The 24,127-nt window shown below is 37.6% G+C and overlaps 1 protein-coding gene across 1 annotated transcript in view; it reads right to left on the reverse strand.

Annotated features, from left to right (window-relative positions):
• Tenm1 (teneurin transmembrane protein 1) overlaps positions 1-24,127 on the reverse strand; it is a 1,167,432-nt gene that overhangs the window by 323,853 nt on the left and 819,452 nt on the right. Inside the window, exons 9-12 of the mRNA XM_055612144.1 lie at positions 23,506-23,716; positions 18,511-18,612; positions 16,689-16,883; positions 11,424-11,624 (exon numbers count right to left, since the gene is read on the reverse strand). Of these exons, the coding sequence (XP_055468119.1) occupies positions 11,424-11,624; positions 16,689-16,883; positions 18,511-18,612; positions 23,506-23,716 (709 nt within the window). The remainder of the gene's footprint in view (positions 1-11,423; positions 11,625-16,688; positions 16,884-18,510; positions 18,613-23,505; positions 23,717-24,127) is intronic.

Consider the following 24,127-nt stretch of genomic DNA (forward strand, 5'->3'; position numbering starts at 1 on the left):
AGGTGCTTATCTGTAGAAAGGAGAGAACTATTGAAGATGCTAGCTTAAGATATGAGGAAAAAATATATAAACAAAAATTGGAGGTAATATGGTAAAATATTAAATGGAGAACAGTACTGTTGTTATTTTTAATATTTTATTATCATTTATTACAATTTATTCACTTTGTATCCCAGCTGTGGCCCCTCCCTCATCTCCTCCCTAACCCACCCCCTCCTTCTCTGCCTCTCCCCTAGCCCACTGATAGAGGAGATCCTCTTCCCTTTCTTTTGTTTTATTTTTTTAATTGATTTATTTCTATTAATTAGAGTTTATTCACTTTGTATCCCCCCATAAGGCCCTCCATCCTCCCCTCCTGGTCCCATCCTCCCTCCCCCTTCTTCACACATGCTCCTCCCCAAGTCCACTGATAGGAGAAGACCTCCTCTCCTTCCTTATTATCTTCGTCTATCAGATCACATCAGGAGTGGCTGCATTGTCATCTTCTGTGGCCTGGTAAGGCTGCTCCCCCCTCAGGGAAGGGTAATCAAAGAGCAGGCCCATCAGATTATGACAGAGGCAGTCCTTCTTCTCATATGTAATGCACTTGGACACTAAGCTGCCATGGACTACATCTGTGCAGGGGTACTAGGTTATCTCCATACCTGGTATTTGGTTGAAGTATGAGTCTCTGGGAAGACCCCTGGGTTCAAATTTTCTGGTTCTGTTGCTCTCCTTGTGGGGTTCCTGTCCTCTCCAGATCTTACTATTTCCCACTTCTTACATAAGATTCCCTGCACGTTGCCCAACAGTTGGCCATAAGTCTCAGCGTCTGCTTTGATAGTCTGCATGGTAGAGCCTTTCAGAGGCCCTCTGTGACAGGATCCTAGGTTGTTACCTGTTTTCTTCTTCTTCTGATGTCCATCCACTTTGCCTTTTGGGATGGGGATTGAGCATTTTAGTCAGTCCTCTCTCTTGATTAGTTTCTTTAGATGTACAGGTTTTAGTAGGTTGGTTTTAGTAGGTTTATCCTATGTTATATGTCCATATTAGTGAGTATATACCATGTGCGTGTTTCTGCTTCTGGGACAGCTCACTTAGGATGATCCTTTCCAGGTCCCACCATTTACCTGCAAATTTCATGATTTCCTTGTTTTTCATTGCTGAGTAATATTCCATTGTGTAGATGTACCACAATTTCTGTATCCATTCTTCAGTTGAGGGGCATCTGGGTTGTTTACAGCTTTTAGCTATTACAAATAAAGCTGCTACAGACATGGTTGAGCAAATGTCCTTATTGTGTACTCGAGCCTCTTTTGCATATATGTCTAGGAGTAGTATGGCTGAATCTTGAGAAAGTGCTATTCCTAGTTGTCTAAGAAAGCACCAGATTGATTTCCATAGTGGTTGAACAAGTTTTCATTCCCACCAGCAGTGGAGGAGGGTTCCCTTTTCTCCACAACCTCTCCAGCATGTGTTGTCACTTGAGATTTTTATCTTAGCCATTCTGATTGGTGTAAGGTGAAATCTCAGGGTCGTTTTGATTTGCGTTTCCCTGATGGCTAATGACTTTGAGCATTTCTTTAAGTGTTTTTCTGCCATTCGATATTCCTCTACAGAGAGTTATCTGTTTAGCTCTGTTTCCCATTTTTTAAGTGGATTACTTGGTTTGCTGCTTTTCAGCTTCTTTAGTTCTTTATATATACTGGATATTAGCCCTCTGTCAGATAAAGGTTTAATGAAGATTCTTTCCCAATCTGTAGGCAGTCGTTTTGTTTTGATGATGGTGTCCTTTGCTTTACAGAAGCTTTTCAGTTTCATGAGATCCCATTTATTGATTGTTGCTTTTAGAGCCTGTGCTGTTGGTGTTCTGTTCAGGAAGTTGTCTCCTGAGCCAATGAGTTCAAGGGTATTGCCCACTTTTTTTTCTAACCAATTTAATGTGTCTGGTTTTATGTTGAGGTCTTTGATCCACTTGGACTTCAGTTTTGTGCAGGGTGATAAATATGGATCTATTTTCATTTTTCTACATGTAGACATCCAGTTAGACCAGCACCATTTGTTGAAGATGCTATCTTTTCTCCATTTTATGGTTTTGGCATCTCAACTTTGTCAAAGATCAGGTGTCCATAAGTGTGTGGGTTTATTTCTGGGTCTTCTGTTCGATTCCATTGATCCACCATTCTGTTTCTATGCCAGTACCATGCAGTTTTTATTACTATTGCTCTATAGTACAGCTTAAGATCAGGTATGGAGATAACTTCAGAAGACCTTTTATTGTAGAGGATTGTTTTAGCAATTCTGGGTTTCTTGTTATTCCATATGAAGTTGAGAATTTTTTCTTTCCAGGTCTGTAAAGAATTGTGTTGGTAATATGAAGGGAATTGCATTGAATCTGTAGATTGCTTTTGTTACAATGGCCACTTTTACTATGTTAATCTTGCCAACCCATGAACATGGGAGATCTTTCTATCTTCTGATATCTTCTTCTAATTCTTTCTTCAGAGACTTGAAATTTTTTTCATACAAGTCTTTGACTTGCTTGGTTAGGGTTACACCAAGGTACTTTATGTCATTTGTGGCTATTGTGAATGGTGTTGTTTCCCTATTTTCTTTCTCATCCCTTTTGTATTTTCTATACAAGAGGGCTACAGATTTTTTTGAGTTAATTTTGTTTCGGTCCACTTTGCTGAAGGTGTTTATCAGCTTTAGGTGTTCCCTGATAGAGTTTTTGGGGTCACTCATGTATACTCTCACATCATCTGCAAATAGCGATAATTTGACTTCTTCCTTTTCAATTTGTATCCCCTTGATCTCCTTCAACTGTCTTATTGCTCTAGCAAGGGCTTCCAGAACTATGTAACGAGATACGGAGAGAATGGGCAGCCTTGCCTCGTCCCTGATTTCAGTGGGATTGCTTTAAGTTTCTCTCTGTTCAGTTTAATGTTGTCTATAGGCTTGCTGTTTATTGCCTTTACTATGTTTAGATGTGTGTCTTGTATCCCTGATCTCTCCAATACTTTAAACATGAATGGATGTTGGATTTTGTCAAATGCTTTTTCAGCATCTAGGGAGATTATCATGTGTTTTTTTTTCTTTTAATTTGTTAATATGGTGGATTACATTGATGGATTTCCATATATTGAACATCCTTGCATACCTGGGATGAAGCCTACATATCTTTGATGTGTTCTTGTATTAGGTTTGCAAGTATTTTTTGAATATTTTTGCATCAATGTTCATAAGGCATATTGGCCTGAAATTTTCTTTCATGTTGGGTCTTTGTGAGGTTTAGGTACCAAGGGAACTGTGGCTTCATAGAATGAGTTTGGTAATGTTCCTTCTGTTTCTAGTATGTGGAATAGTTTGAAGAGAATTGGAGTTAGCTCTTCTTTGAATATCTGGTCTTGGCCTTTTTTTGGAAGGGAGACTTTCGATGACTGCTTCTATTTCCTTGGGGGATATAGGTCTATTTAATTGATTTACCTGGTTCTGATTCAGCTTTGGTAAGTGGAATCGATCAAGAAAATTGTCCATTTCATTTAGATTTTCAAATTTTGTGGCATATAGACTTTTGAAGTAATTCCTAATGATTGTTTGGATTTCCTCAGTGTCTGTCGTTATGTCCCCCTTTTCATTTCTGATTTTGTTGATTTGTATGGTGTCTCTCTGCCTTTCAGTTAGCTTGGCTAAGGGTTTGTCGATCTTGTTGATTTTCTCAAAGAATCAGCTCTTGGTTTCATTGATTCTTTGAATTGTCTTATTTGTTTCTAATTGATTGATTTCAGCCCTGAGTTTGATTATTTCCAGCTGTCCACTCCTGTTGGGTGTGTCTGCTTCTTTTTTCCCCCCTAGGGCTTTTAGGTGAGTCATCAAGTTGCTTGAAAGAGATGTTTCAAATTTCGTCTTGAAGGCACTTAGTGCTATGAACTTTCCTCTTAGCACTGCCTTCATTGTGTACCACAAGTTGGGTATGTTGTGTCTTCATTTTCATTGAGTTCTAGGAAGACTTTAATTTCTTTCTTTATTTTCTCCTTGACCCAGCTGTTATTTAGTAGCAAGTTGTTCAGTTTCCATGTGTGTGTAGGCTTTTTGCTATTTCTGTTGTTGTTGAGGTCCAGCTTTATTCCATGTTGATCACACAGGATACAAGGGATTATTTCAATCTTCTTATATCCGTTGTTTTGTGACCAACTATGTGGTCTATTTTGGAGAAGGTTCCATGAGGTGCTGAGAAGAAGGTAAATTCTTTTGTGTTTAGGTGTAAGGTTCTGTAAATGTCTGTTAGGACCATTTGATTCATGACCTCTATCAGAGACATTGTTTCTTTGTTTAATTTCTGTTTTGTTGACTTGTCCTTTTTTGAGAGTGGGGTGTTAATGTCTCCCACTATTAATGTGTGGGGATCTCTGTGGTTTAAGTTTTATCAATGTTTCTTTTACAAATGTGGGTGCCCTTGTATTTGGGTCATTGATGTTCAGGATTGTGATGTCTTCCTGGTGGAATTTTTCCTTGATGAGTATGAAATGTCCTTCCCCATCACTTTTTGTTAATTTTTGTTGAAAGTCTATTTTTTTCAGATATTAAAATGGCTACTCTTGCTTGCTTCTTGGGTCCATTTGCTTGGAAATCCGTCTTCCAACCCTTTACCCTCAGGTAATATCTATCTTTGAGACTTAAGTGTGTTTCTTGTATGCAACAGATTGCTGGGTTTTGTTTACACATCCATTTTGTTAGTCTGTGTCTTTTTATTGGAGAGTTGAGTCCATTGATGGTGAGAGAGATTAGTGACCAGTGGCTGCTAGATCCTTTGATTTTGATGTTGGTTGTGGTCATAATTTTGTGCGCTTGGTTGCTTTTTTTGTTTTACTGTAGTGAGGTTTATTATTTCCTGAGTTTTCTTGAAAGTAGCTAGTTTTCTTGGGTTGTATTTTCCCTTCTAGTGTCTTCTGTAACACTGGATTTGTGTGTAGGTATTGTTGAAATTCATTTTTGTCATTGAATATCTTGTTTTCTTCGTCTATGATGACTGAGACTTTTGTGGGTATAGTAGCCTGGGCTGACATCTGTGCTCTCTTAGGTTCTGCATGATATCTGTCCAGGCCCTTCTGGCTTTCTTAGTCTCTGTTGAAAAGTCAGGTGTGACTCTATTGGGTTTGCCATTTTATGTTACTTGGCTTTTTCCCTTGCAGCTTTTAGTATTTTTTCTTTGTTCTGTATCCTTACTGTTTTGATTATTATGTGGCGGGAGGATTTTCTTTTCTGGTCTAATTTATTGTGTGTTCTGTAGGCCTCTTGTATTCTTATTGGCCTCTCCTTTAAGTTGGGAAAATTTTCTTCAATGATTTTTTTGAAAATATTTTCTGGGCCTTGGAACATGGAATCTTCTTTTTCCTCTATTCCTATTATTCTTAGGTTTTGTCTTTTTATGTTGTCTTGAATATCTTGGACGGTCTGTGTCAGGAATTTTTTAGATTTAACATTTTCTTTGACAGATACATCTATTTCTTCCATTGTATCTTTCACACCTGAGATTCTTTCTTCCATCTCTTGTACTCTATTGGTTATGCTAACCTCTGCAGTTCCTGTTTTCTCCCTTAAGTTCTTTCTTTCTACAATTTCCTCCATTTGTGTTTTCTTTACTTTTTCCTATTCTATCTTCAGATCTTAAGCCGTTTTGTTGATTTCCTTCACCTGTCTGACTGTATTTTCCTGTTTTTCCATCAATTCTTTCAGCTGTTTATTTGAAAAATCTTCTGTTTCTTTTATTTCATTCAGTGATTTAAGCATTTTCTCTCTAAAGATCACAAACTGTTTGGCTGCAACTTCCTCTATTTCTTTACGGATGGCCATAATCTGTTTGAGTTTATCTTCCTCTAGTTCTTTACATATTTTATTTGTTTCCTCTGTTATCCTCTTCATGAGCATAGTTGTTAGGTCATCTTCTTGGATTTCAATTATGCTGGGGATTCCAGGGCTACTTGCTGCTAGATAAATGGGTTCTGTAGATGCCATATTGCTCTGTTTTTGTTTTTTTTTTTGTTGTTGTTGTTGTTGTTGGTTGAACTTTTACATATGTCTCTCCCCACTGGGCTATCTTAGGTGTTTTGGATTAGTTTCTGGTAGTTCCTGGGGATCTTGTGGTGGAGAGAATCCCCTTGGCAGGAAGATGGTTTTTCCTGAAGGAAGCCTTCTCAGCTTTTTGGGTATAGTCACTGGATGGCCGGTGTTTTTCAGGAGTTGCCTCTGCTCTCCTCAGGCATAGAGACCTGAGTGGTAACTGTGGTCCTTGTTAGTCGAGTGGATTCTCCTCTTGACCGGGGAAGTCCTGAAGACAACTTCCCTGCTTCTGGGTTTCTTGGTGTAGATTTAGTGATCTGCTGCTGTAACCTGTGAGTCTCGTGGTTTGGTCCGTTTTGTTAGGGATAACTGGTTGCCCCTTGGAGCAGTATTTGGGTGTTGATCTCGGGGATTCCGGGCTTTTGTAGGTCTGAGGTTGGGGCTCTATGTCCCAGTACCGAAGGGGTAATCTGTGGCGGGTGGGTACTGCTCTCCTGGTAACAACAGGTTATCTGGTGCACAGCAGGTCCCTGGGTTGGGCCGGTCTGCGGGACCTATTCCAGGGATATACTGGGTGGCCTAAGTCCATCCCCTTTGCTTTGCTCCCTGTGAGGATCTCTCCTGACAGTGACTCTCAGTCTCTGTTGCCTTGGGGCACACAGCTGGAGAGCTGGCGAGCAGCAGCTGTCTGTGCCTGTGGCTGGAGTCCAGTTCAGTGATGGCTGCTAGTACCCGCCTGTCTGTGAGACTTTTTCGAGGGAAAGACTGGGTTATCCAAGTTAGTATTGTTTCCTTCCTTCCCTGTGGAATTCTCTCGCGAGAGGGACTCCCAGTCTCTGGTGTTTTTTTTTTTTTTTTTTTTTTTTTTTTTTTTTTCTCACCGATCAGCCTGGGAATGTGATCAGTACATGCAGACATGTGGCTCTGGTCTGAGGACTTAGTGCCTGTGCGACCCGGGCCCTCCTCCCTTTCTATTTGACCCTAGTGTATCAGGTCTCTTCAGGACTAGTTGCATGGTCTTCATCTATGGCCTGGGAAGGATGCACCCCCCAGTGGCCGGTGATCAGAGAGCCTGCCAGAGTTCATGCTAGAGACAGGTCCTTTTTCTCCTTACTAGGGACCCCACTTGGAGATTGAATCTATAGGCTACATCTGAGCCTGGGATGTAGGTCCTCTCCATGCATTTTCCTTGCTTGGCCAGTCTCTTCAGGAACCCAGGACTCAGTTTTTATGGCTCCGTAGGTCTCCTTTTAGTCTCCTTTTAGTCTCCTCCTAGTTTCCTAAGATTCCCTGCACACTACCAAAAGTTTGGCTATGAGTCTCAACCTCTGCTTAGATACCTCAATCAGTAGAGTCTTTCAAAGGCTGTCTATGGTAGATGCCTGCCCAGTTCCCTGTCTTCTCCTGCTTCCAATGTCTATCACATTTGTCTGCCTGAATGAGGATTGAACATATTCACGAGGGTCTTCCTTGTTGTTTAGCTTCTTTAGGAGTTTAGATTTTAATATGTTTATCCTGTATTATATGGCTAATATCTACTTATGAGTGAGTATAAACCATGTGTGTCTTTCTGCTTCTGGGTTACTTCATTCAAGAAGATCTTTTCTAGTTCCCAACATTTGCTTGCAAATTTCATAATTTCCTTGCTTTTAATAGCTGCACAGTATTCCATTGTGTAAATGTATCACAATTTCTTTATTCATTCCTCCATTGAGGGACATCTAGGTTGTTTCCAGATTCTGGCTATTACAACTAGAGCTACTAAGAATATGGTTGAGCAAATAGCCCTCCTGTACACAAAAGACAAAAGGGCTGAGAAAGAAATTAGGGAAACAACACCTTTTACAATAGCCACAAATATCATTAAGTACCTTGGTGTGACTCTAACCAAGCAAGTTAAAGACCTATATGAAAAAAAAAATAAAAAACTTCAAGTCTCTGAAGAAAATAAAAAATGAAGAAGATATCAGAAGATGGAAAGATCTCCCATGCTCATGGATTGGTAGGACTAACAGTGAAAATGGCCATCCTACCAAAAGCAAAACACAGATTCAGTGCAATTCCCATGAAAATAGCAATACAATTCTTTACAGAACTTAAAAGAACAGATCTCAATTTCATATGGAAAAACAAACAAACAAACAAACAAACAAAAAAACAGAATTGCTTAAACAATCCTCTACAATAAAAGATCTTCTGGAGGTATCTCCATCTCTGATCTCAAGCTGTACTACAGAGCAATAGTAATACAAACTGCATGGTACTGGCATACAAACTGAATAATTGATCATTGGAAGTTAATAGAAGACCCAGAAATAACCCATATACCAATGGATAATTGATTTTTGACAAAGAAGTCAAAACCATACAATTGAAAAAAGATAGCATCTTCAAACAAATGGTTCTTCATTTATCTTCAAGGTAAATGGTTTACCTTGATGTTTGTATGTAGAAAAATGCAAATAGGTCTATATTTATCACGCTGTATAAAACTAAAGACCAAGGGGAACAAAGACCTCAACATAAAACCAGACACACTAAACCTGTTAGAAGAAAAATTGGGGAAAAGCCTTGAACTCATTGGCATAGGAGACAACTTCCTAAACAGAACACCAACAGCACAGGCTCTAAGATCAATGATCAATAAATGGGACCTCATGAAATTGAAAAGCTACTGTAAAGCAAAGGACACTGTTGTCAAAACAACAGCCTACATATTGGGAAAGGATCTTCACCAACCCTGTATCTGAGAGAGGGCTAATATCCAGAATATATAAAAAACTCAAAAAGTTAAACACCACCAAACCAAGTAATCCAAATAAAAAATGGGGTGCAGAGCTAAAGAGAGAATTCTAGAACCCCTGCTCAGACATAGCCCATGGCAGCTCAGTATCCAAGTGGGTTCCCTAGTAAGGTGAACAGGGACTATCTCTGACATGAACTCATTGGATGGCTCTTCCCACCCCCCCGCCCCCTGAGGTGAGGAACAGCCTTGCCAAGCCACAGAGTCCTGATGAGTCCTGATAAGCTAGGGTCAGATGGAAATGTAGGAGGACCTCCCCTACCAGTGGACTTAGAGAGGGGCATGGGAGGAGATGAGGGAGGGAGGGTGGAATTAGGAGGGAATAAGGAATGGAGCTACACCTAGGATACAAAGTGAATAAAATGTAATTAATGTAAAATCTTTTAAATAAAAAAGAGAGAATTCCCAACAGAGAAATGTCGAATGGCAGAGAAACACATAAAGAAATGTATCTCAGAGAGATACAAAACGTCCCTGAGGTTTCACCTTACACACATGAAAATGGCTAAGATCAAAAACTCAAGTGACAACACATGCTGGAAAGGATGTGGAGAAAGGGGAACCCTCCTCCATTGCTGGTAGGAATGTAAACTTGTACAACCACTTTTGTAATCAATCTGGCGTTTTCTCAAACAATTAGGAATAGTGCTTCCTCAAGGCTCAGCTATACCACTCCTAGGCATATATCCAAAAGTTGCTCAAGTACACAACTAGGACATTTGCTCGGTCATGTTTGTAGCACCTTTATTTGTAATAGCCAGAACCTGGAAACAACCCAGATGTCCAACAACAGAGAAATGGATACAGAAATTGTGGTATTTTTACACAATGGAATACTACTCAGCAATCAAAAATGAGGAAACCATGAAATTTGCAGGCAAATGGTGGGATCTATAAAAGATCATTCTGAGTGAGGTATCCCAGAAGGAGAAAGACTACACATGGTATATAGTCACTTATATAGACCTATAAGATATATAAACATAATGAAATCTATACACCTAAGGAAGATAAACAAGAAAGAAAACCCTGGATAAGATGATCAATCTTTCACTCTGGAATTTTATGTAAGAAGTGGGAAATAGTAAGAGTTGGAGAGGACAGGAACTCCACAAGGAGAGCAACAGAACAAGAAAATTTGAACACAGGGAACTTCCCAGAGACTCATAATCCAACCAAGGACTATCTGTGGAGATAACCTAGAACCCTGACAATGCAGCCACTTCTGATGAGAACTGATAGACTAAGATCAGAAAGAAGGAGAGGAGGACCTCCCCTATCAGTGGACTTGGGGAGGGGCATGCATGCAGAAAGGGGGGGAGGGTTGGACCGGGAGGGGAGGAGGGAGGGGCTTATGGGGGGATACAAAATGAATAAAGTATAATTAATAAAAGTTAAATAAAAAATTTAAAAAAAAGATGATCAATCCTCACTTAGAAAGACAAATGGGATGGGCATTTGACATAGGAGAAAACAAGTAACAGGACAGGAGCCTACCACAAAGGGCCTCTGAAAGACTCTACCTAGCAATGTATCAAAGCAGATACTAAGGCTCATAACCAAACCTTGGGCAGAGTGTAGGGAATCATATGAAAGAAGAGGGAATTGGTATGGGGTGGAGAGGATAGGTGCTCCACAAGGATGAAATATATCTGGGCACAAGGGGTCTTTTCTGAGACTGATATTCCAACCAAGAACCATGTATGGATATAACCTAGAATCTCTGCTTGGATATAGCCCATGGTAGTTCAGAAACCAAGTGGGTCACCCTAGTAAGGGGAGCAGGTACTATTTCTTACATGAACTCAATGACAGACTCTTTGACTTCCCCACCCCCCAAGGGAGGAGTAGCCCTGCTAGGCCACAGAGGAGGACTTTGCAGCCAGTCCTGAAGATAGTTGATAAAACAGGGTCAGATGAAAGGGGAGGAGGTCCTCCCCTATCAGTGGACTTGTAATAGGGGCAGGGAGGAGATGAGGGAGGGAGGATCGGATTGGGAGGGAATGAGGGAGCTGTATACAGCTGGGATACAGAGTTAATAAAATGTAACTAATAATAAAAATTTTTAAAAATGCGAAAAAAAAATCTGCTGCCTTCTCAGAAAATTAGGAAGCATGCTAAATCAAGATCCAGCTATACCACTCCTAGGCATATATCCAAAATAGGCTCAAGTATACAAGGACATTTGCTCAATCATGTTTGAGCAATGTTCTATTCTTAATAGCCAGATTCTGTTGTTATATTTTTTATGTGTCAGTGAAATTGCTGACTATTCGAGTTTGTGGAGATAGTTGAAAGATTCTGCAAAGAATAGATTGTGGGGAATTTGAAAACTATTGAAGTAACTACAGTACATTAGACAATGAGAACAAAATATAAATCACATACAACCACCGCAAAAAATATAATGCAGAAACAACAAAAATATGTGACAGGAAAATTCTGACCTAATAAATAATTGGAAACTTACTTTGATTAGTGAAATTATACACTCCATATTTTAGAATTGTAGTCCCTTAAGAAAATGATCAGTTAGACTTGGGAGTAGAGAAAGTAAGCAAGAGAGATAACCCCAGTGTACCTGTAGAGCAGTCAGATCCTGTCCACTTGGGATCACAGCTACAAACTCCAGTGTCCACAAGAAATGTTCCATGTCCTGAGCACTGCTCTTGACATATAGGAATTGGAGTTTCACAATTGACTCCTCCCCAGCCAGTAGAGCAGTGACATTCTCCTTTGACACAGATGCCATGGCTGGAACACATTGGATCTAAGCAGTCCTCTGAACGGCAAAAACAGAACAAAAGAGTGTGTGTGAGAGAATAATGCTGATAGAGAACAGGTATGGGATAATGGAACAGAAACACATTGATTTCCTAGTATTGTATCATTGATGTTGCTTTAATACAACAATAAAATGACTTAGGCAAACACTGTGTTTAAATCAGAAGATTACTAACACTTACAAATTTGGTAGGATATGATAAAGGTCGCAACCTAAATTTGGAAGAATTGCTGCATGCAATTCTGAACAGTATGCGATACCCCACACACAAATGGGTGGGTGGACCTGTATGGACCCTCAGTAGGAATTTTTCAGATTTTCAAAAATACATGAAAGTTTTTTTGTTGTTGTTTGTTTTCGATAAGTCATTTTTTTATCCTTTCTAAAATTAGAATCATAATTTTACTTAATGTGTCTACTGGTTTTTATACAGTTTTTCCTTTTGAGGTAACTACTGTTGTATGAAATAATAAAATATACACAGATTTATTACATTTCCATTTGTCTCTGATTCTGCAAGTCTCGAATTTTTTCTTCCTTTTAGAAAAATGTTTTGTGTTTTTTGTTTATTCTTTGTGATATGGAAAAATTGACTTCCAAACTCTTTGTCTTTTTATACAAATGAGACTAAAAGACTTTGTCCTAATGCTGATTGTGCTTTGAGATACATTTGCAGAAATGGTAATACATAAATGCAAAGTGTATGAATTTGCAAGTCTGACTTATTTTGGGTGTAGCTTATTAACACAAAAGATCTAACTTAAGCTCTGGTATAACTGGTGTTATTGTTATAATAATTAATCCAAGGTCTCAGGGTCATTAGAGCAATATTTTAATAAATGAGCTTACCATTAAATAAAATATTCAAATGTATATTTCATTTGATTCATGATTTAGGGTAAGAGGTAATGACCAAGATATAGACTGTTTTTAGAAGCACTCAGCAAGAATAATAAAGAAAATGCTGATTAATTTATTCTGGCTTTTTTTGTAATTTTTTTTATTAATTACACTTTATTCATTTTGTGTCCCCCCATAAGCCCCTCCCTCCTCCCCTCCCAACCCCACCCTCCTTCCCCTTTCTGCATGCATGCCACTCCCCAAGTCCACTGATAGGGGATTATTTTTTTAACAGACTTATTACATTCAATTCATCTAAAAAATGTTTGTTGTGTCTAGCTTCCTACCTTTCTTTCAGAAATCAAGGCATACCCTTTGCAGTTGAAAGTTAGGACTTGCAGACCTTCCCCAAGGTAGGGGAAGAAGCAAGCCCAATTGCTCCTCCTGTAAATACATTATAAGTTTATTGTCCTACTTAATACCTGATGTCTGTGCACTCCTTCTCATAAAGACTAGGCTCAACTAAATTTCGTGATATACAACTTCCTGTTAAACTCTGGAAATTTGTGAAAGTCAGAAATCTTTGTTCAGAGGATTCCTCTGAAGGCTTTCTGGGGGCTTTGTAGGCCCCCTCCAATGCAATGGTGTATACAGGTATATATATGTAGGTATGCATATATTTTTAAAAATATTTATTTAATTATTCACTTTACATCCCAGTTGCAGCCCCATTCCTCTTCCCCTCCAAGTATTACCCTCCCTCTGTCTTCCTCCTGTTCACCCATTTCTCATAAATGAAAAGGGAGCTCCCTTTCTCATCCACCCCAGCTCATTATGTTGCATCAGGACTGGGCATGTTCTCTTTCCCTGTGTCCTTGCAAGGCAGTCGCACCAGGGTAAAATGATAAAAAAGCTAGCACTTGAGTCCATGTGCTATGAAGTCCTCATTTCCCTTACTGGAGGACCCACATGAGAAGGGCACCCTCTAACTAGACTAGTTTCCTAGTAGAAGGAGGGGAACACCAACTCAGCCACAAAACTTCTACCCCAAATTTACCCTGTGTATAAGATGTGCAGGAATAAAGGTAGAACAAATAGAGCAGAGATTGAGGGAATACCCAACAATGTCTGACCCAACCAAAGACCCACTCTATGGGATAGTGCCAACCCCTGACACTATAAAGGATACTTTGCTAAGCTTGCAGAGAGGAGGCTGATAGAATTGTCTTCTGAGAGACTGTATCCATTAGTTTTTCAGAACAGGTGCTAAGACTTAGAGCCAAACATTGGGCAAAGCTTGGGGAATCTTGTGGAAAAGTAGGAAGAAAGAAAAAAGGACCTGGAGATGACAGAGGCTCCACAAGAAGACCAACATAGCCAATTAACCAGGGTCCAGAGGCCCTTACTGAGATGGAAGCATCAACCAAGGACCATGCAGGAACTGGACCTAGGCCCCCAACAAAGATGTAACAAATGAGCAGCATAAGCTACCTATGTTTCTTACTCTCTTACTTCAAGCCATCCTTCTTAATGTTCTCATAATGTTCTTTCCCACCTAAAGTCCAGTCATGACTCTTCATTGTTTCCATGGAGGCTCTCTCCTAATAAAGTTCATTCTGAAGGGTAATTTTTATCAGCTTCTTTCTTAATGAACTAGAAGTTTTGGTACTAAAGATGTTTACATCATGAAAGTCATACTTAAATCAGAGGAATAAAATCATAGGGCTAGATAAGGAGGTGTGGGGAAAATGGGGTGTTTGTAAGGACATTGTTGATTGGGAGCAACGTGCGAAACCATGTGTTCAGTTGAAAAGGAACTGCTGCTTCTTGGCTCCAGCTGGTATGGGCTAAGATTCTCTAGACATTCTAGTATTCAAGAGAAGTTAAAAACAGTGCTTTTCCATGTATCCCTTCTCTATTTTGAAAATTTGGCAACTAAGTCAGTCAATAAAAATGACAACACTATGTCTGTAAACAAAATCTGTCGATAGCCTGATTTAGCTTATAGGTTCTTCATATGTGATACAATAATTAAAATCATTTTTTATTGTATTTGTAAAGCTTATGCCACTAAATATGGTGAACATTCTGCCTTGTTATTCTGTTTTTTTTTTTTACATATTTTCTTAGAGACCAAGTAAAAGTCTAATTGAATCTAAACCCCTTATTCATCTGCTTAAGAAATTTAAATCAGAAGTGTCTAATAAATTGGGTTACATTATTTTATGATAAATTGTAGATGTGATATGTATCACTCATTGTTAACTCTGTTTTGATACAGCATCTGAATTTTTACTTACATATAATGACAGTTTGATCATCATTCAAAAAATATTTCTAAGATGTCTTAGGAGCTCCAGTGCCTTATACATGACCCAATGGAATTCACTGGAACAAAGATAGTCTTTGCACCCATACTCTATTGACACTAAATGGGAGTTGGAAGGCTAAAATCTTGCTTGTTCATGGAGTAGAATGAGATTAAACCCTTTAGAATGTTGTGTAATAGTTTTAATGAGCAATCTTTAAAAAGCATTTAAAGTCCATTTTCAGCAGTCCCTTTCCTGAACAACAGTTGTGATGAGACCATCTCCCTTGGTAATGGTTTAATATTATTTCTGAAATAAGTCTTATTTGAGGAATGTGGCAAGAAAAAGGTCTGGTTACTAGTAAACTTATTTTCCAATATTTCTGTTTAAATGATAAAACTATAGTCATTTCAAAAATATTTTCTAAAGACTCCTTTGGGGTGAATGTAATACAAAGGCTCTGCTTTGAAACTCATTAGTGGTAAGTTTGATTGTTTTTTAGGCATGGAAGTCAAGCTTCAGCATGAGGCATATAAAATAAATAAATAAATAACATAAAGCAATTATAATGGTAGTTACAAATCACTCCCACAAAAAACATTTGCAAAATGGCTCCAAATGTGTCTATATCACTATTTGTATTGCATTCTTTAAATGTGATACTTCATTATGCAACATAATGCACTCTGTAATATTGAAACATATGAATTAACACTTAAGATAATCAATATGAAATTTCTCAAGTTATAATACAGTATTAGAAATTAAGATAACTACTCAGCAATTAAAAAGAAGGAAATCATGAAATTTGCAGGCAAATGGTAGGATCTAGAAAAGATCAGCTTGAGTGAGGTATCCCAGAAACAGAAAGACACACACATTATATACTCACTTGTAAGTGGATATTAGTTATATAATATATGATAAACGTACTAAAATCTGTACACCTAAAGAAGCTGAACAAGAAGGAGGACCTGGGTTAAGTTGATCAATCCTTACTTAGAAAGACAAATGGGATGGGTATTGGATGTAGGAGAAAACAAGTAACAGGACAGGAGCCTACCACAGAGGGCCTCTGAAAGACTCTAGCAGTGTATCAAAGCAGATACTAAGACTCATAACCAAACCTTGGGCAGAGTACAGGGAATCATATGAAAGAAGGGGGATTTAGTAAGACCTAGAGAGGACAGGAGCCCCACAAGGACCAAATATATCTGGGCACAGGGTTCTTTTCTGAGACTGATTCTCCAACCAAGGACCATGTATGGATATAACTTAAAACCCCTGCTCAGACCTAGCCCCTGGCAGCTCAGTATCCAAGTGGGTATTCTAGTAAGAGGAAAAGGGGCTGTCTGTGACATGAACTCAGTGGTGGGCTCTTTGACCATGCTCCCTGAGGGAGGAGCAGCCTTGCTAAGTCACAGAGGAAGACAATGCAGCCAGCCTTGATGAGACCAGATAAACTAGGGTGAGATGGAAGGGGAGGAGAACCTCTGCTTTCAGTGGACTTAGAGAGTGGCAGGGAAGAGATGTGGGAGGGTGGGTGGGAAGTGGGAGGGAATGAGTGAGGGGGCTACAGCTGGGATACAAAGTGAATAAACTGTAATTAATATAAAAATAAAAGTTTGGGAAAAAGGCAAAAAAATAAAATAAAATAAAAATTAGGAGAAAAGCTATCACTTCTGCATTACCACTTTATAGGTATCATAGAAACAGTCTCATGTATTCCCTGATACTCTCAGAAGGGACACAGATTCCCTGACCTGAAACCTTTGCTCCTGTGTACCAAGGGTATGTTGAACATCTTTTGCTTTCAAAGATTGCTTGTCTCTCTACTGGTATTAAAGAATGACACTATAGAAAATCCAGTGAGAGAAAATCCTGAAGCAATATATTAAAATGGGGCTCTGACCTTCCTCACATATTTCTCCTTTGTATCCTGGAACACAGATGCAGACTCCCATGATGCAAGTACCATGGCCAAAGCAGGTTGGGTCGATGCACTGTTCTTCTGGAACATCACACTCAGGTCCTTTCCAGCCATTCCTGCAGACACAGTGGCCTTTCTCATACTCTCCATTTCCACCACACAGCACAGGGCATGAATCTAAAGGTTGGAAAATAAAATTGTACTGTTTTTATGATCCTTTCAAAAATCTTCCAAGAATAATTCTATACTGATTCACTTCTGGCAAAAGTCATATTTTTGTTTTTCTCTTTATTAAATAGGCCAGCGATCATGATTACAGACAGAATTTTCCTCTTATAGAACTTCAGTAAACATAAATTATGAAGATGTCCTAAATGTAGAATAAATACTTGCTTTTAATTTATCATAATGTCAAATTATTACCACCGATACTATTTTAAACTAAGAGTTTTGTTGTGTCAATAGTTTTTATTTCCTTAAATACATATATACTACTTTTTGGAAGTAAAATATTCATTAAAAACTAATATATGGGACATTATTCATGTGAAAAAGTTTTTGTAAAAGCTGTACAAACAGTGGAGAACCCCTTCTATAGACTTTTATTAGGATAACTAGTCTGTTTTGCCACTGTGTGTATTCATTTTAAATCTCTAAAATTTTTGAAGCACTGCCCACATCTGCTTTTCTTATAGGTCTTTTAGAATACAAAACCATTCTCCTCCATATCACAAGATCTGTTATGGTACAGGGATCCTAGCAACTGCTCTGGAACTCTGTTGAAAGGAATTTAATACAAATAACAGGTTTTTTTCTCCTAAGAAACCTGAAATTAAGTTAGCAGACCAGAAACTTTAAGACCACACTGAAAATGAACAAGAAACTTCTGCAAAATGATCACTCCAATCCTTGAAAAAGCATAGTTCAATTTTTCTAAAACTTTTCAAGAATTAAACTATGTGCAAATACATAAAACAATAAAGATTGCTAAATTTAACTTTTGAATTATTTCTTACTTTTTAAACCACATATCCATTTTGTGATTCACCACAACTTTCAGTTATGAAGGTCTTTCCAAATACTAATTTCGTCTTCTTTTAAACTCAGACTGTTATGAATTACTTCATACATGGAATATAAGCAGTATATTGTAGTTGACGCAGATGACCTAGGCTCAAATCTGAACTGTTACCTAACTTGAGCTATTTCCTTAACCATTCACCCTGAGGGTTCTTTCTTTGCTTGTAAGATGGGGATATAGCAGACCTACTTCATGGGAAAGGTGTAGGAAAGAGGAATTAGAAGAGGAAATGAGAAGTTTTTAGAATGCACCTGGCATGTGAAGTGCTCACGTTTTGGTGACAACTGTTGTAAAGCACTGCTGGTTTTGCTGATATGACTATTGGTATTATCACTATTATTGTTCATAATAGTGCATTCTCCAATAACATTCCTTTAAAACAGCAGTTCTCAACTTATGGGTTATTACCCTTTTGGGAATCAAATGACACTTTCACAGGGATTACCTATGATGATCAGAAAACATAGATATTCGCATTATAATTCATAACATAGAAAAAACATAGTTATGAAGTAGCAATGAAATAATTTTACTTTTGGTCATCACCACCATGAGGTACTGTATTAAAAGACTGTTTCATTAGGAAGGTTGAGAACCACTGCTCTAAAACATTTCTGGATCATCCACCGATGGCTACCTTTAAAAACAGAATCAAACTTGGGGCTCTTCCAGCTCCTCATATGATAACATACCTCTAACACAGTCAGAATCATAGAACATTACCTCTAGCACAGTCAGGTCCAAGGAATCCTGGGAAACAATGACAATGTCCAGAGATACATTCTCCATTCCCATTACAATTTGTTGAACAGTCATCCATTATTTCTATTAATAGAAAAGAAGACAAAAAGTGAGCCCATATCCAGGCTAGAGACAAGTTATTTAAAAGTTACAAAAAACCTTTGTCTATATTAATTTTGTCCTCTGCTGTCTGCAAAGCACTTAATGCTCAAAATTAGATGACAAAGACTTCTGCATGATGTCATATGCAGTAGATTATTAAACATAGTTCTCAATTTGGCAAATTGACCTTTCAAGAAAAGAATAAAAACCAACTCATCTTTAAAGTGCATAAAGGGTCTACATAAATTGTGTTCTTAAGAGGCATTCGTGATAAAACTAAAATGGAATTATAAGACATTTCTGAAAAGCAAAGCATACTTTAAGGTGTAACTCAGAAGACAAAGACTGCTGTTTATTTTTCACATTTATGTTGTAGCAATAATGTTTCTTTTCTATTTAATAAACTATCTTGACAGGTTAAATATGATAACCAGTAGTTCATTTTTATTAATAAGTGATAATGAAATGCTTTTTAGGTAAGTGATCATATTAAATTCACCACCACTAAAAGCATTTGAACCTAAATATTTTGTGAAAAAAATGCTTAATTGACTATAAATGCCTATCAGTTTCCTGCTTCAAATTTCTTTTCAATCAATTCTTACAAAATAGTTTTTGAGAAAATTGAAAAGGCTTTGAAGGTACTCAAAAAGTTGTACAGGAAATAACTTTGATAAATTTATATAACTTCTTTGGAAAAAAACTGTTTTACAATTGTTAATCTTTGAGGATAATTTTAATTTTTTTATAGTTTACAATTATATTTGAACATAATAATGATTGACTCATGGGTCTATAAAAGATCATGTTCTCAGAGGAGGACTTTGCAGCCAGTCCTGAAGACACCTGATAAACCAGTATCAGATGTAAGGGGAGGAGGTTCTCCCTTATCAGCAGACTTGGAAAGGGGCAGGGATATGGGAGGGTAGGATTGGGAGAGAAAGAGGGAGTGGGATACAGCAGGGATACAAAGTTAACAAACTGTAACAAATATTAAAAAAATTTAAAAAAAACTTTTTTATTAGCGATATTAACTTCAGAGTACCATTTGGAAGCATCTTTGTATTTCTTTTAAAAAAAGATCGTGTTCTAAGTGTGTCATTCTTGCTAGTAGTTTTCATTGTTTTAATGTATAGGATATTTTACAATTTTTTATTATTATCGTTTATTACATTTTATTCAATTTGTATCCTGGCTGTTGCCCCTCCCTCTTCTCCTCCCAATCATAGCCTCCTCTTCCTATGCCCCTCCCCTAGTCCACTGAAAACTGAGCCCTGGAAGCCCAGAAGAGAATGATACCCCAACCAAGGACCATGCATAGAGAGGACCTATAACCCCTATACAGATGTAGCCCATGGCAGCTCAGTGTCCAAGTGGATTCCCTAGTAAGTGGAACAGGGGCTGTCACTGATATGAAATCAGTGGCTGGCTATTTTATCACCTCCCTCTGGGGTGGGGGGCAGCTTTTCCAGGCCACAGAGGCGGACAGAGCAAAGAGTCCTGATGAGAACTGATAGGCTGGGGTCCAATCGTATAGAATTTTTATTCTTTTTTAAAGAAGAAATTAAAGTTATATGGGTATGGAGAGGGAGAAGATCTGGATGGACTTGGGGGAGAGAAAAATGCGATCAAAATAGATTTAAAGTTAAACACTGTTTAAAATAACAAAAACATAAATTTCTATACTTAGCTATTTGACCTCAGAGAGTTTCCCTCCCTTCCTTCCTTCCTTCCTTCCTTCCTTCCTTCCTTCCTTCCTTCCTTCCTTCCTTCCTTCCTGTCTCTTTCTTTCTTTCTTTCTTTCTTTCTTTCTTTCTTTCTTTCTTTCTTTCTTTCTTTCTTTCTTTCTTTCTTTTTTCTTTCTCTCTAAGTGTAATTGTCCACCAATATACAATTTACCAAACACCCTAGGTGTATTTACAGGTACTCCCACATTGAAGCATAAAGAACAGTCTACTTTAAATGGTTTACTACATAATTACAGGGCCTGCCACTTATGTGTTAGAGCTTTTCCCTGGGAAGAATAAGGACAAGGAAATGAAAATGGTTTTAAGCCCATTTTAGAGAATTTTTTAAAGTTTGGAATGGATTGCATGGATTCTGAATGGCACAACCTTTGTTTATGAAATATATAAGCTCCCATTCACTGTCACTAAGACAAGGCATAAAATATAAAAAGTAATGGTTATGCTGTAGGGCAAATGACTTTTGGTTATTTGGGGAAGTTTACTTGAACTTAAATTTTGTTGTTATTTTTTCCATTTTATTTTATGTATGCGTGTTTTACCTGCATGTATGAATTTATATCATGTGTGTACTTTATGTCTTTGGAAGCCAAAGAGGGTCTGTCCCAGAACTGGGGTTATGGGTGCTGGGAATTGAACCCAATTCTTCTGCAAGAGCAACAAGTACCCTTAATCACTAAGCCATCTCTCCAGCCCTGGTGAACTTTCTTTAAGGAAACAAGGAGGTAATGATATCTGTTGCTTCTAATATTAAACAAGTAGGAAAGTAAACAATACTGGCTTGCATGTGAAAAAGGTAAATATTTTGTTTCATATAGGACTGATGGCCTGATATCTGGATGAGTATCTGAAAGGTTAAATTCCTTTGGGGATAAAATAAGGTAAAGGTGAAATACCACAAGCATGATTCTGGGTCTACTAGTTTTTACAGATTAGTAGCTTAGTTAATGTTTATAGTTTGAAATGAGGGGTTAAATTAAAAGGAAGAGAGAAAATGTTCATAAATATTTTATATCTTCTAATTTCTCTAAATAAGTCTGTTATACTTTTTTCTTCTTTCTTTCTTTCTTTCCTTACTTATTTATTATTTATTACAATTCATTCATTTTGTATCCCTGCTGTAGCCCCCTCCCTCATCTCCTCCCAGTCTCACCGTCCCTCCCTTTTCTACCCCTATTCCCTCTCCCCTAGTCCACTGATAGGGGAGGTCCTCCTCCCCTTCTATATGACCATAGCCTATCAGGTCTCAGCAGGACGGGCTGCATTGTCTTCTTCTGTGGCTAAGCAAGGCTGCTAACACGCAGGGGGAAATGATCAAAGAGCTGGCCACTGACTTTATACCAGAGACAGCCCCTGCTCCCCTTACTAGAGAAACTTTTTGAAGTCTGAGCTGCCTATGTACTCCATCTGAGCAGGGGTTCTAGGTCCTCTCCATGCATGGTCCTTGGCTGGGGTATCAATCTCTGCAGGGCCACCTGGGTCAGATATTTTGGCTGTTGGTCTCCTTGTAGAGCTGCTGTCCCCTCCATGTCTTTCTATCTTCCCCTTCTTTCATATGATTTCCTGCACTCTGCCCAAAGTTTGGCTATGAGTCTCAGCATCTACTTTGATACCTGGATCAGTAAAGTCTTTCAGAGGCCTCTCTAGTAGGCTTTTGTCCTGTCTGTTATCTGTTATAATTTAATAGTAACCATATCTTCAAATTTATGTTTTGATTTTTTTCATTGTAGTGAATTCTCAGGATACACTATTAGTTAAAAAATAATGATGTGACAAAAAATGCATTTTTAAATTTATTATGTATTTTGAAAATGTAACATCAATGGAGTATGTCTCCATATGATTTTTATTGCTTTTCTAATTACTTTAGCAAAAAAAAGTAATAATTTTATGGCAAGAGTACTGTTTTCTACTCTCTTAAGGTCTTCAGCATCATGTAAAAATAGAACATAATTGTTATCAAGAGCAGATGGTCTATCTATTAACAGTCCACACATCTTCCTAAACATATGGCTGAACAGGTTAACTAAAAGATAAAGTGGCTGAGAGCTGTATAGAAAACTGACAGCTGTAAAAGATTTTCCCTTCCTTTAAAAGACATGTATTTTATGAAAATTCAAAGAATACAATGCTGTGTCTACAAATTGTTTACCCCCAAGGACTTCCAAATTGCTAAAGAGCTTAGGTTTATTCATATAAAGGGTCAAGGGAATGAGTTTACTGAGAAAACATGACAAAAGACTGAGATGTTTCAGACTAAAGAGAGTGATGGTGAATAAAGCGTGTATAGGCATTGTATTTAGAAAGAACACATTTTAAAAGACCATGAGCACACTGAAAAGCTATTTGATTATCAGACCGAAAGACACCTGAAGAAAGGGGGGGATGGGCTTGGAATGGCTCAAGTTATTGTTCTCAGTATTATTCTCTAAGTATTCTTAATTTGTATTTGAAGCCTTAGAGCTTCTAGAAACAATTGTTCTAAAGAAATGTGTTGATGCCCGTCTTTCTACTTTAAGAGGTATCTGTTTGTTGCTAGTTTACAATCAAACCAATTACCAGGGTCTTTATTTCATACCTCTCTCACTGTCGATAGAACCTGTTAGATAATTGCCCTGTCATCAAAATACACACCCAATTTATTTTTATCTTATATTTTATGCTTTTTGATAGATAGGTCCTTCTCACTGGTTTGACAAAATTGGCTTTGAATTCCCATTTTAGCTTATGTTGGCCATGAACTCACAAACATACATGCTATGTCACTGACATTATAGGAGCAAGCTGTTGGGCACTGCTTAAGAGGAAACTTTTGATTATAAATTTTCTCTCTGACCATGTTCATTTATATAGCTTTTCAAACAACATTATCCAGAAAATACTTTTTTTTGCTAAGAACATAAAGAGGACTTCATGACAAGTGTTTTAGAATATCAGCAAATACTGGACAGCCTAAAAAATTCTTAACCAATATTTTTAAAGCAAGAACAAAAATAAAATGTTACTCACAGTGACATTTATTGAATAATGAGTTTAAGATAGAAAGAACAGTATGAGTAATGAAATACTTTCACCACCAGTGTCTTTCTAGAGCTATACTGTGGATTCAAATAACAACCAAGCAGCTTACCAATTGCTGTAGTTAGCACAAATACTTGCTCCATCTTTTTTCCATCATTGTAAAATGCTAGATACCAAGGTCCTTGGTCCATATACTCTATGAAACCTGTCTCCTGAAGTGAGGTTAAGATAAGATTCCTTGGGGAGTGTTGGAGGTCATCAGAGCTCTTAGAGTCCTGTTTTACGAGTTGTTTGCCATCCATTAATTTCACAAAATCAAACTGGAACAAACATAAACACAAATATTAGTTTGAACTACTTTTTACTTCTGGACTTATAACCACCTATAACTCACACTGACCCATTATTAAATATGTATTTCTTAGTTGGTAATTTTGAGTATTATGAGTGAGATTTTGACATTTTATCAAGGAATCTATATAAGAGAAAATACTTGATAGCGTAATCTGTTCAGAAATGTGACATTGTTAACAAGTTTAAAAGCTTTTAAAGCTTTAGAAAAATAAGTGAAAGATTATAAATGACAATATTTATTGCAATTTGTTACCTTTGTGGGTATATATTTAAATATTCAAAGGTTACCCTCCTCCAATCATTTGGTAAACATTGTTTTTTATTTTTTCCATTATTATTATTATTATTATTATTATTATTATTATTATTATTATTAT

Source organism: Psammomys obesus, unplaced genomic scaffold (assembly GCF_907164565.1).
Source record: "Psammomys obesus unplaced genomic scaffold, mPsaObe1.curated_primary_1811, whole genome shotgun sequence".
Classification (NCBI taxonomy): Eukaryota; Metazoa; Chordata; class Mammalia; order Rodentia; family Muridae; genus Psammomys; species Psammomys obesus.